Source organism: Purpureocillium takamizusanense, chromosome 1 (genome assembly GCF_022605165.1).
Source record: "Purpureocillium takamizusanense chromosome 1, complete sequence".
NCBI classification, from domain to species: Eukaryota; Fungi; Ascomycota; class Sordariomycetes; order Hypocreales; family Ophiocordycipitaceae; genus Purpureocillium; species Purpureocillium takamizusanense.
In genome coordinates, this window is record NC_063068.1 from 5,116,748 (window position 1) to 5,129,241 (window position 12,494).

At 59.9% G+C, this 12,494-nt stretch overlaps 2 protein-coding genes across 2 annotated transcripts; both read right to left on the minus strand.

The window, feature by feature from the left end:
- Nucleotides 1-1,487: 1,487 nt before the first annotated feature.
- Nucleotides 1,488-4,151, minus strand: PUT2 (L-glutamate gamma-semialdehyde dehydrogenase). Its single transcript, XM_047982505.1, has 3 exons — nt 3,781-4,151; nt 3,582-3,689; nt 1,488-3,480 (listed from the first exon to the last, which is right to left on the minus strand). The coding sequence occupies exons 1-3, from the start codon at nt 3,910-3,912 to the stop codon at nt 1,987-1,989; spliced, it is 1,734 nt and encodes a 577-aa protein (XP_047838471.1). The 5' UTR covers nt 3,913-4,151; the 3' UTR covers nt 1,488-1,986.
- A 2,193-nt stretch (nt 4,152-6,344) lies between these two features.
- JDV02_001566 (uncharacterized protein) lies at nt 6,345-9,503 on the minus strand. Its single transcript, XM_047982506.1, has 6 exons — nt 9,329-9,503; nt 8,165-9,262; nt 7,981-8,116; nt 7,727-7,923; nt 7,529-7,669; nt 6,345-7,477 (listed from the first exon to the last, which is right to left on the minus strand). The coding sequence occupies exons 2-6, from the start codon at nt 9,206-9,208 to the stop codon at nt 6,635-6,637; spliced, it is 2,361 nt and encodes a 786-aa protein (XP_047838472.1). The 5' UTR covers nt 9,209-9,262; nt 9,329-9,503; the 3' UTR covers nt 6,345-6,634.
- Nucleotides 9,504-12,494: the final 2,991 nt, after the last annotated feature.

Here is a 12,494-nt window from a genome sequence, read left to right on the forward strand (position 1 = left end):
CGGACTCTCTGTCAATCAATCAATCAATCAACCAAGCAACTGCGCCGCCGCCGCACCACCAGCACCGGCAAATCGCAGGCCTCTCCACTCGCACACGGCGGGGGGGAGGCTTCCGGGCTGCCTCGTCAAGCTCCTCAAGCCAAGGCAAGCCTAGCCTCGGCCGCCTCACCCCCGGTTGCAGTCGTGGTCGTGTGAGGGTTCCCTGAGCGAGCACGTGTCCACCGTTGTCGACGCGCGACGACCATCAATCACGACCACGACCACGACCACGACCACGACGGCCTGCTGCTGCTGCTGCTGCGAAGCCGAACCGAGCGCAGATGCGGGGCGGCGCCCTTTGTTTTGGTGCTGAAACCGGGACTTGATGTGATCGTGGGGTTGGACGAGCTCATCCAGAGGGGACCCCCCCTTGTTGCCCTCTCTCTCTCTCTCTCTCTCTCTCTCTCTCTCTTTTCAACGGAGCAGACAGGCACGCCACACCGCAATGACGAGCGGCAGTTACAGAATGCTAGTCACACGTTAGTTGGCATACTATATACCTAGTAAGTTAGTCGTTGATTAGAAGGGCATTGGAGTCGGCTTGTGCCTAGCTTGGCTCCTTTGATTGATTGAATGGAGTCTTGACCAACGGCCATGGCTTTTGATAAACGCCGGCACTTCCTCCATAGGGTTACAGTACATCACACACACGCAGCTCCTCCTCCTCCCTCCGGTGCCCGTCCGAACCCACCGCGCCGCCCTCCCGACCGACGCGCAACCCAAAAAGGTTTCTCCAGTAAGCAAGCAAGCAACTTGGAAGCGGCCTGTGCTTCTCCAGGCACGGGGGGTAAAAAAATCGGATGGCGTGCCATGCATGACTCACTTGCACCACAGCAGCAGCAGCACCGCAGTAGATATGCGACAGCAACAGCAGCAACAACAAGAAAAAAACGGCCAGCACGTGCAAAGTGCTTTGTAAGTATATGCCGCGTGTCCGACAGCAGGAGACGGCGGGGCAGTGAAGAAAGGGTTCCCTCGCGGATACGCAACCCAACGACGACGACGACGACGACGACGACGACGATGACCCAGGACACTCAGCCCTCAACACGGGAAACGCGCCCTCCCGCACGGTGAGTGAATACGTCTATCCGTCGAGCCTCCCCCCCCCCCCCCCCCCCGGTTCGGCCGCCTGCCCTGTGGCCTCGGCCAAGTTAGTAGCTCCAGCACCTCCCTCTCCCACTGAGCAGGACCATCCATCCATCCATCCATCCATCCATCCCCCCCCTTCCTCCTGTGCCCGTGTCCCCATCCCGTTGCGCGTGAATGCGTGCGCGCATGGATGCACTCCCGCAGGCGTACAGTATATATAAACTGCGTTCGTCCCTTATTCAACCCACACCGCAACCCTTCAATGGCGGGGAACTCGGGCTCCATCACAGAGAGACCGTCCGTCAAAAGGCCAAGCTTTTGCTACCCCTACGCGATCAAGCTTATTATTACGTATTGGTACTCGTACGCACACCAACGTACTACTTCGAGCGTAGTACTACTACCAAGTACGACCACGAAACGACGACACCATCGGCTCCACGGGGGACACGGATAACCGCCATCTACGTAGCCCTCGAGTGCACCCCTTGCCTGGTAAAACGTCCCCTCTTTGACGAACGAGACCTGCTGTGACGCGAGGCAGATGCGCTCCGCCCTGTCTTCCCCCCATGTTCACGCAACCCAGCAGATACAACGCTCTCGCACGTGCTCCCACAGTACCAAGGCCCAAGTTGTCATTTGTCCAATGAGCCACACACGCAGCTTTCATGAATTCGTAGGAGCCTCCTCTGTAGCTACCTTTTTGATGAGAATCGTCCACGCAAAGATCAAGTCTACAAAGCGCCCGTCGATGCCAGTCGGCTCGAATCAAAGAGACCAGGCACTGAGCCTCTTCCTCCTCTCCAGGGCTTCATCCAATTACATCAACCAGCCTCCTTCATTTCCTCACCGCCCCTAAACCTCGTTGCTCGGGTACTCAACCTTGGTGGTCGCATTGAACTCCTCCTTGATGGCGCGCATGTTGACGAACCGCGTCAGCAGGTTGGCGCTGCCAGCCTTGTCGTCAGTGCCGCTGGCCCGCGAGCCGCCAAAGGCCTGCTGGCCGACGACGGCGCCGGTGCTCTTGCAGTTGATGTAGAAGTTGCCGGCGGCGTTGCGCAGCTTCTCCTCGGCGAAGCGGACGGCCTCGCGGTCCGAGGCGAAGATGGATCCCGTCAGCCCGTAGTCGGATGTGCCGTCGACCAGCTCGCACGCCTTGGCGAAGCTGTCCGGCGCCGCGTCGTCATAGACGTAGACGGTCAGGATAGGGCCGAAGAACTCGGTCGACAGGAACTTGTGGGCCGGGTTGGTGGTCTGGTAGATGGTGGGCTGCACAAAGTAGCCCTTGGACGAGTCGTAGGCGCCGCCGGCCAGCAGCTTCATCTCCTTGTCGGCGTTGGCCTCGTCGATGGCGCCCGACAGCTTCTTAAAGGACGCGGCGTGAATCACGGGGCCCATGAAGTTGGAGTGCTTCCAGGGCTCGCCGACGGTGAGCTTCTTAGTCTCGGCGACGAGCTTGTCCTTGAACGCCGGCCAGAGCGACTTGGGAACGTAGACGCGCGAGGTGGCGCTGCACTTCTGGCCCTGGAACTCAAAGGCGCCACGGACGCTGTGGATGGCGGCGTTGTCCACGTCGGCCGACTTGTGAATCAGGTGAAAGTTCTTGCCGCCAGTCTCGCCAACGATGCGAGGGTACGACTTGTAGCGGCCCTCGGCCACGCCCTGGCCGATGGCGCCGTACAGCTTGCGGAAGACGGCGGTGCTGCCGGTGTAGTGCAGCGCGGCGAACTCCTTGTGGCCGAGGGCGACCTTTGTGATCTCCTCGGGGTTTCCGGGGACGAACTGGATGACGTCCTTGGGCAGGCCGGCCTCGACCAAGATCTGGTAGACGAGGTAGTTGGAGGCGATAGCGAAGTCGCTAGGCTTCCAGACGACGACGTTGCCCATCAGGGCCGGGGCGCCGGGGAGGTTGCCGGCGATGGCGGTGAAGTTGAAGGGGCTGACGGCGTAGACGAAGCCCTCGAGCGGGCGGTACTCGAGGCGGTTCCAGACGCCGGCGGCGTTGTGCTCGGGCTGCTGGTTGAGCAGCTCCTGGGCGTAGTGGACGTTGAAGCGGAAGAAGTCGGCGAGCTCGGCGGCGGCGTCGATCTCGGCCTGCCACGCGTTCTTGCCCTGGCCAAGCACCGTCGTGGCCATGATGTCGTAGCGGTACTTGCCGGCGACGAGGTCGGCGGCCTTGAGGAAGACGGCGGCGCGGTCGGCGAACGGGAGCGCCTCCCAGGCGGGCTTGGCGGCGAGGGCGGCGTCGATGGCCTTGTTCACGTCGGCGGGCGTGGCCGTGTGGTAGTTGGCCACCTTGGTCGCGTGGTCCGACGGGTTGAGCTGGTGGGAGAGCGACGACGTCTTGATCTGTGGGTGTTGGGGGACAGGTGATTAGCGGCGTCTTTTTCGGTGCATCCCATTGACCGTCTAGGAGCCGCTTCATCCCGGTGGCGACGCGAGAGACTCACCTCCTTTCCGCCGACGACGACGGGGACCTCGAGGGGCAGCTTCTGCTGGAGCTGCTCGATGGCGGCCGTGAGGCCCTGGCGCTGGGCGCTGCCCTTGGCGTAGTGATGCTGTGTTTGGCGTCAGCGAGCGATTCCGAGCCACGCAAATACCCCGGACGTCATCTCCAGAGTCGACGCCGGGCGAGGCGGTTCAACTCACGTTGGGCTCGTTGGCCACCTTGGGCGTCCTCCAGGTGGCGAGGGTGCCCATGCTCATGCGCTGGGCGGGCGCGCGGGTGCCGGCGCACCGCAGGCCCTGGGCGCTGGCCCGGGAGAACATGACCGACTTCATCGTTGGAGGGGGAGCGATGAGGGAGGGAGGCTGTCTGTCTGCAACAGAAGGACGGTCGGTCCGGTGATCCAGCAGCAGGAAGAGGAGGAGGGAGGACGGTGAAGAAGGGTGAAAAAAGGTCGACGTCCAGGCGTGGTGATTGTGGAGGAAGCTCGCCGATTCGGTGGACGAACCAAGGCCACTCACTCACTCTGCTTAGGTACTTCGCAGCCGCATGCAAGCAACAGCTTAGCTTATTTGGCACCATGTGTCGAGAGAGCTCCCTTCGGCTTATCGCGGTTTAAATGCAACAGGGTGGGGCCTCCAGTGGGGTTGCCGCCCCATGGCGCTGGCCGCTACAGGCGCATCTGGGCTTCCCCGGCTTCTAGCGTTCCACGCTCTGCCCACCGAGCGCCGGGGGAGGACAGGCATGGCGAGCCCTCCAGCCGTGCCGGGTGCGCCGCCCATTGGCCAATCGCCCGCCCTCCGGGGCCGTCTGCCACCGGCACCTGAGCCGTCAGGGCGGCAAGGCGGGCGCGACGCAGCTTGGGGGGGGTTCGGGTTCGGGGTCGTCCCCCGACTTCGGCGTCCAGTAGGTGATGTACAGGCTACCTGTAGCTTCTTCCCCCCCCTGTTGGTCCCTCTCACCGTCCCACACCTGGCCTTCCCGTCTCGAGCCGTCGTCGTCCGCTGTCGCCATTGTGATGGCATCACCATGCGCCCGGATCCAATCACGCGACTCATGAAGGACTGCAGGTTTACGTACGACGACCGCCGTGGGATCGCCTTGACGCGTGTCTGGCCGACCCAGAAACGTTGGGAGGAGGAGCCCGCCCATCCAGCCAACCGGCCACGCAAGCCGTTGCCTGCCGCCCCTCAAGAGTCAAAGACCCCCTCCGCTCCCCCCCAGTCAGTTCGTTTGCCAGGCATGACCACTGAGCACAACGGCGAGCAGGGTTCCATTACCAGGCCAGGGTACTGAACTTGACTTGTTGCGTAGTCCGTCTCTCCGCCAACCGGACACGGCACGCGCACGACCGCACAACTCCCACGGTTGACATCGCAAGCTGTCTACGAAAGTAACTCGAGCCGACCCGCTCAGCAACACTCAATTGACGGATTACGCACGCGCTTGCAGACACCAGAGTCTCTCCCTCTCATTTCTTGAACCAGTTCCAACGAGTGTTATAAAGCCAACGTCACCCGCCCTGCCACGCTCTTGTCCCAACTCATCACGGCTAGCTACCCTTACTCCCCCGGTGCAGGATCCCATCTCTTGTCTCTCTTATCCGCCTCCTCCCCCATCCACCTCTCCTTCTCCTCCCCCTCCTTCTTCCAGCTAAGAGCATTTGGCTGGGCCCTGTTCGTTGAGACTCTTGAAGCAGTTGATCGTGACCCAGCATTTATTGCCTCCAGCTCGGCACTGCGAGCGTGTTGCGACAGATGATTTCCGCGTCAGTCACGCAGGCCGACACACACAAACAAGCATGAACCGCGTCCACCGCTTCGTCGGAGCGGGCAACAGAGGAGAAGGAAGATCAAAGATTACTCACCTGATGTTCGGGGCTGCATAACGACTCGTATTTTTGGTTTGTCGTGCCCTTCACCTGGAACACGCAGCGGTTCTTAGCCCCCGAGTTCCCGGATGTTTCCGGCACCCAGCACTCCTGTTGTGTTGCGAGGGCGTCAGCCGCCTTCTCTCTCTTCCTCTTCTCCTCACGGATCAAAGAGGCCTCTGTGGTGGTGGGTAAGTTGATTTCCCCGGTCACGCACCCCTTCAATAACTTCCGGATTGCCCAGGGGCCTGGACAGGCCAGCCCCAGCGTAGGCCCCGCTCAACGCAAAGAAAACGAGTCCAAAATTCCACTTCATTTTCGGCGTCTGCGTCTTGCGTGACGGTAGTAATAATCGAGGGGTGAATAAATCTATATTTCAAAGAGTAGTTTGTAGGGTGCGTAGGTGGATGTCAATCCGGGCCGGCTGTTGAAGAGTCTGCGATTTCACTATCACACAGAGAGACTTCAAGCCAAACCGACGGGCCGCCACCACCATCATATATACACCTGGCGGGTCTCGTTCTCTCCATCTTCCTTGGCGCCCAGGCGAGGGCAACCTCGTCAGTCCTGCCCGGAATAGCACCCGGCAGCGCTTGTCCCTTCCTTCGCCTGTGTAAAAGTTTCGGTCGCGCGGCCGCACGCAAAAACCCCGCCTGGCAACGACGCGTGCGTGCGTGCGAACACTTTTCCCGTGAAGTCGCGGATGCGTACGCAATCCGGGGTAGCTTGTGCTCGAAACGAAACGCCGCGGCAATCGCCTGATGCAAGGCGTTGCCACCCAAACAACCGACCACGTGTCTAGGGGTGTGCCAGAGTGTCCCCCCTTTAGACTACAGACTCATGCCCCCGTTTCGACAACACGGGCCTCACGATTCTTCATCTGTGCTTCTGATGATGCACGAAAATAATTGAACAGAACTACGCAAGTTTGATACGTAGAAAGTGGACTAGATGCGACAATACGTATACAGCAAAGCACAAAGTACTCCAACAAGCCCGTGACACACAGCCAAACACCACTCAGCTTTTCACCTGCGTCTCAAAACCCAAAAGCCATGTTCGTCTTGGTATCTTGCATCGTCGTAATCCTTACACAGTAGGTATCCAACAAGATACACCCCGATGCCGCCTCGCGCAGCACGAGCCCCCTAACTGTCACGAGGCCCTCACAGTCACGCGCCTGACGGTCAACGCGTCGACCCTGGAGTCGCTCGCCCGGACGCTGGTCGTTTCTCATACCGCAGCAAGGGCACAGTGAATCCGTACCCCTGAGTCTTGCCCTCGGGGTCATGTTGGTCGATCTCGACATTGATGCAGATGTCTAGACCGCCATCGTTGCCGCGCCCGTGCGTCTCTGGGCTCGCAGCCTTGTGCTTCGTGCCAGCATCCACCTCTCCGCGGTGCATCTGAGTGTGTCCGTCCCTCCCCAGGAACGACTCGGTAGAGTTCCCATTCGGCGCCAGCCCGTCGACATTGTCTCCCGGTGCCGTTGGCGTGTTCTCCGTCAGCATGGCAAAATTGCGGCTGGGCATCGTGCAATGGTTGCCGTTGGCCGTCTTGGACGAGTCGCCAGGGTCCTTGTCGAAGAAGTCGAGCAGCGTCTCGTCCGTGTCACGGTTCAAGTGGTGAATCTTATTCCTCTTGGCCAAAAGATTTGCGACCGCCGCAGGGGGCGGCTTGTTGACGATAGCCGACGACACGACATTGGCCATGTAGCGGTTGTCCTGCTCGACCGGGACCTTGAGCTTCGGATTTGAGTAGAAACGGCCCAGGGCGGCCAAATGCACGTCGCCTCCGAGAATCGTCACGCGGACAGAGTACTCGGCGGCTATGGCCTGCATCTGCTCGATCAGCTGAGCACGCTCAAGCTTGTGCGTCTTGGCCGTGTAATGGTCGTCCAAGTCGTCCAGGAGGTCCACGCTGCCATCAAAATGGTTGAAGAGGCCTCCGCCGAGGCCAAAACGGCGATTCAGAAACTTGATGGGTCCAATGACAGGGCTGCGTAGGACGTTCTCGAGCCACGTCAGGCGCTGCTTCATCATCAGCATTCATCAGACCGGCTGCGGGCCGCAGGTGCATACCGGGTACGCAATGGGGATGCCGAGGAGCAGGATTAGGTGCTTGATTGGCTGCGACGAGCCTGCCGCAGCGCTCAGCTCACTCCGCACGCGCTCGAAGATGAGATGATACGTCTCCGGGTAGTTGACTTGGTGTCGGGTTCGCTGCGACACACAGGTTAGCGCATTCGTCCGCCTGCAGCATGGCGTGCGTCATCTCACCTCAGTCCTTGCGTCGAGCCCAACGAGCGCGATACGAGCCCCGAGCCTGGTGAACATGTTGAACGAGTGCTCGGCAACATACGGCCCGGGCTTCTTGCCGACGATGTACTGTCTGTCTGACTTTGGCTGTGCGACAAACGTGTCAATGAGCTGGTTCGGGTCGGGGCCCGGAGACTCGCCGTTCGAGTCGAGGTGATCTGCCCGGGTCAGCTCGGCCGTACGCCTCTCTCTACACTTCGTTCACTGAAACTCACCCGAGGTGTACGTCGACGCCGGCGGGGGCAGGTGGTGCTGAAACAGCATGTAGTACTTGTGCGCGGTGCCGCCGATTCCCCGGAACACGTCACATCGCATGAAATGATCGGTGTACGATCCGAACCCATCGATAATCTGCTCGCACTGTCAGCAGGCATCACTCTGGTCCAGGATGGCACTCACATCATGGTCATCCCAAATGTTGATCTGAGGGATCTGTCCATTGGCCGAGGCAAAGGGCTTAGAGCTATACCAGCGAATGTAGTTCTTGAGGTAGTAGTCGTCGCACTCGGCGCGGAGCGTCTCCGGGAACGGGAAGTCGCGTCGCTTCTTGGGATTTCCAATGTCTGTCCACGGGCGCAGCGGACCATTGACCCGAATCCCATCGTTGTAGATCTGGTCACCGCCGCCAACCATGACGTGGAAGGGGACCCGCTCGTGCTTTCGCATCACGTCATTCCAGAGCGGCGCGCCGCTGAAAGCCTCCTCGTCGGTGCCGACACTGAAGCCGTTGCACGAGTGGAACATGATTCGCATGGACTCGCTAGCCGCCGGCACGAAGAAGCTGTTGACCTGGGGCTTGTACTTGCTGGCAAAGCGCACGTCGGGTATCCCATACTCGTACTTGGTCTCAGCAGACTCGACTGGCACGTCAATCGGAAAAGCCCAGAAGGTGTTGCGCTTGTCGGAATACAGCCGTTCGGCCACAAAGCGCCTTTCCGGAGAGGTGCCGTTGGCGCCGTTGAGGCCATTGGCGCCCGCGGAAGAAGGCTGCTGAGCGCTGTCGACCCGTCGCAGGACCAGCGTCGGTTCATACAGAACGTCTTTGCCGCCTCCATTCATGACGATCAGCACGCTTCCGTACCATCGCCCTTGTTCCATGCGACGATAGTTGAGTAGCGGGCCGCAGGCAACCTCCCTTCCGTCGTGCGCCTCGCTCGGCGCCTGCTGCCCCTCGCCTTGCGCAGGCTGAGCGCCATGTCCCGCAGCGACGGTGATGGGTTGGTGATTGCCACTACCGGCGCCGTCGCTTCGAGGCTCCACGCGAGACGAGTTCAAAAAGTCGGCAAGGGGCTCTGTCGAGCCACTGTTGACAGGATCGCGAGCCTGGGAACCCGCATGCTTATGGAAGGCCGCGGACTCCTGGTGGCGCCATCGACTCGAGGACGAGTACGGATTGTGCTCAGGCTCCGGCCGGAGGTTGACATGGTCGTCGTGTGATGCCATACTCGTCGCCGGCTCGGTTGGGGTGCCCTTTGTCGGTTTGGAAGCTGCCGCGATCTGCTCAAGTGTCAGGCCGCAGTTGGGTGAGCCGACGCGTCGACGGGTGACGGAACGCATACATACACTGTCTCAGTAAAAGGTGCCCAATGTTGTGGCCGCCACTAGACAATCAGCGCTCGCTTGTCTTTCTTGCCTCGTGCGAAAGCCGTCTCGTCGCAGTCGATTTGTTGGACAGGGCCTTGAGTCGACCTGTTGGGGCAGGGAGAGATTGGCTCGTCGCAGTAGCAGCAGCAGCAGCCAGCTCGGGAGAGCTTGGGAGGATCTGCTGAGCCGCCATGTGTGACGCCATGGGCCGGGCGCAACCTGCTCAGGCGGACCAGGATGGCTTGCCTAGGCGCAGGCCGCCCGAGCCACTGCTCACGAACTAACTTACCTGGGTTGGTGCAGGCCAATTGCAGAGCGTTCTGAGCAAATCTTGGGCAAACCGAGGCCTGTGGTTGGCCTGCAATCTGTAACGGGCATGGGCACGGCATGGGGCCTCTCCGCGTCCTCATCTCGTCGCCCTGCCATCCGGATGCTGGGCCGCAGGCATGCGAACTGAGAATGATGAGTGCCAAGGATTCCTCTCTGCCCCGTCGACGAACCGCGCCGTGTGCGTGCTTGGCGCGTGCGGCCTGGACTGGTGGTCGTCTCTGTCCGTAACCGAAGCCTGGATGGATTGACACGCGTGTCTCGAGGATTTCGCAGCTGTCGAACTGCCGCAAGACCGCGACAGGCGACGAACATCGACGGTCTCTTTTCACAGACGATCGCCCGGTTCGCTCTTGGATCCGATCCGCAGCGCTCGCCGCTGACTACTCCATTGTAGGATTAGGATCGTCGCACTGTTGGTAATCATCTGCCTGCTGCTGCTGCTGCTGCTGCTGCTGCACAGTCCAGCAGCGCTAGACGCCGCGTGGACTCTAATAGCATCACTCTCTGGATTTGCCGATGCTTTCTTGCCTGCATCGTCGCGACAGGCGAGGCTCACATCGCCGCTGGACTTGGGTGGAGCGCCAGAACAAGCTCTGGTAGCGCGACGCCGCGTAGGGCCGACGTAGGGTAGCGATCTGCGAACCACTCGAGATGGTTGACGACATGGCATCCTTGGTCTAGGTCGGTTGAGCCATGGCAACGCCGTCCTTCACGCGTAGCCTGCCAGGTGAGTGTCATGATCTCGATCACCGTGCTTGACCGCAATTCCCAGTTTACCCATGATTCAAGGGCGGCTTGAGGGAACGCAATGGTCTCTCGTTAGAGACAGTAGTTTCGTGCTAGTAGCAAGCATAGCAAAGACGACGGATGTCATGTGCAAGGAGAACCTTAGTGATCTGCCCCAGACGAAATATTGAAACAATGCCGGGACGGTTGTTGGAAAAGAAAAGACGAGCCTTCAAGTTGGTTGGATCGTTTGTCTTGCTCGAGCCCACTGGCGAGGAAGGCACGATGGCTAGTTACAGCACATGCATCCACCCATGCCCTGCCATGTGTGTCTGACACCCCTGCCCGTCCGCTGACATAAGCGTAATACAACGGATGTCAACCTCTCGAGAATTTTTTTCTGCCGTCACCTCCGGGCTTGCTCTTTTCACCACATCAATGTCACCGCCGAGCACCAATCTCGCGACGACGGCCTGCCCGACTCGGAGTCGAAGTCAACGTGGCGAAGACGCAGACGGGGCATTTGCTTGTTTGCCTTGACAAAACAATGGCCTTGTGGACCTGTCCATTCCGGTGTCGACAACGGCGTCCGCGCGCCTGACAAGCGTCATTTCCGCCCTGCTCGCCACGCATCGCGTCGCCGAGGCCTTCCGCCAAGTGGCGGTCAATTGATGCGCAGCACTACCGAGCCGTTAGTTGCTAGGCGTGAGACGGGATGTTTTCTCCGGCTTTTGTCGTGGCCTTCGATGCTCCATGCGTACCGGCTCGAGACATCGATCCAGAATTTCCTTTGCTCGTGATGGCGGAAGCAGAACAGACGGCATATGTGTGTACAGCAATGGGCTTCTTCCCGTACCCGAACTGCTGAAGGATTTTTCAACGTGCCAAGACGAATACGTCCTCATCATTACCAAACACCTCTGCTCTAGCTTTCTACAGACTCTGGTGCATGAAGATGGGGATACATGCAAGCTATGCTATGCCGTGCATACAAGGACCGACAGCCACCCTGGTCGATTGACAGCTGGTGTTGCGTGTTACTGCTGCCAAAAAAGGGGGACGATGCCTGGCGGTAAGGCACGCCATTCTGCCGGATACACAGGCGTGGTACGCACTTAATGAGATGGCCTATGTGTCGTCGCGCTAGATGTGCAAATGGGCTGCCTACCAAATCGGGTCGGTGAGGGCGTTCCCTTTTGGCCGCACACGGAGAGCGCCAGCCCATCTGAGAGCTGGACAAGTCCAACCGTCGCATCCCTTCTGATGAATGTGGTGCCCTCGTAATTGTCGTCGGTAGCGCCTTGCGCCGGGCTGCATCGAAGTAGGCCGTGTAAAAGCCAAGCAGGCTGACGCTGGGTTTAGCCACTCGCACACATCCAGGCGAGCCCGGCCTGACAACGCCTCCTCGTACCTCTATCCAGAGGGCGTGCATTGTACGTCGACGTCCGATTCATGCCCAACCAGCTTGGAGCAGCTCGCGGATGACGAACGGGCTAATGCAAGGCCAGCTGCTCCAGCTGAGCGCTAGGGAGGCGACGTGCGACGTGCCTCTTCACAATTCGACGACATGTGTGGCTGGAGCGCAGGGCGAACTTCGCCTCGCGAGATGCAGGTATTTGCAGAGACGACAGTCGCGGAACCTTGTGTGCGCTGATGGTGGTTGGACCCGAGGTGAGGTTCGGGTGAGGTGCCTTGAAGGTTGCTCAGGTGAGATCCGTCGATGCGGTGTGAGATGCGCCTCGCGCTCCACATTGAAACGGCGCGCCTTTGACGTCTGACGGCCACTGCTTGTTTTGCATGCATGAACAGCATGGCAGCAAAATGCTCATTGTTGCCGGCCAACTCATGGCAACAAGTGGGCTTTGTCTCGCGGTGTGCTGCGCCCGTTTGTCCTTGCCGGTAGAATTACTCCGTGGCGACGGATACTCACTCCGTGGCGGGCGGCCACGGTGACCGTGAGGTCTCAAACGGAAGAACGTAATTTACGCTTGTTGCGCGTGTCGTACGGACGGGAATCGGATCCCTGAGAGTGGCGGTCAAGACGGAACAACAGTTTAGTTAGTTCTACGGGCTTGAGACTTTTCGACGC

Coding starts and splice junctions, on each gene's coding strand:
- PUT2 (XM_047982505.1), bottom strand. CDS start 3,912: ATGAAGTCGGTCATGTTCTCCCGGGCCAGCGCCCAGGGCCTGCGGTGC. Junction 3,690..3,780: donor AGGTGGCCAACGAGCCCAAC/GTGAGTTGAACC, acceptor CGCCAAACACAG/CATCACTACGCCAAGGGCAG. Junction 3,481..3,581: donor TCGTCGTCGGCGGAAAGGAG/GTGAGTCTCTCG, acceptor CAACACCCACAG/ATCAAGACGTCGTCGCTCTC.
- JDV02_001566 (XM_047982506.1), bottom strand. CDS start 9,208: ATGGCATCACACGACGACCATGTCAACCTCCGGCCGGAGCCTGAGCAC. Junction 8,117..8,164: donor ACATTTGGGATGACCATGAT/GTGAGTGCCATC, acceptor CAGTGCGAGCAG/ATTATCGATGGGTTCGGATC. Junction 7,670..7,726: donor GGCTCGACGCAAGGACTGAG/GTGAGATGACGC, acceptor TGTGTGTCGCAG/CGAACCCGACACCAAGTCAA.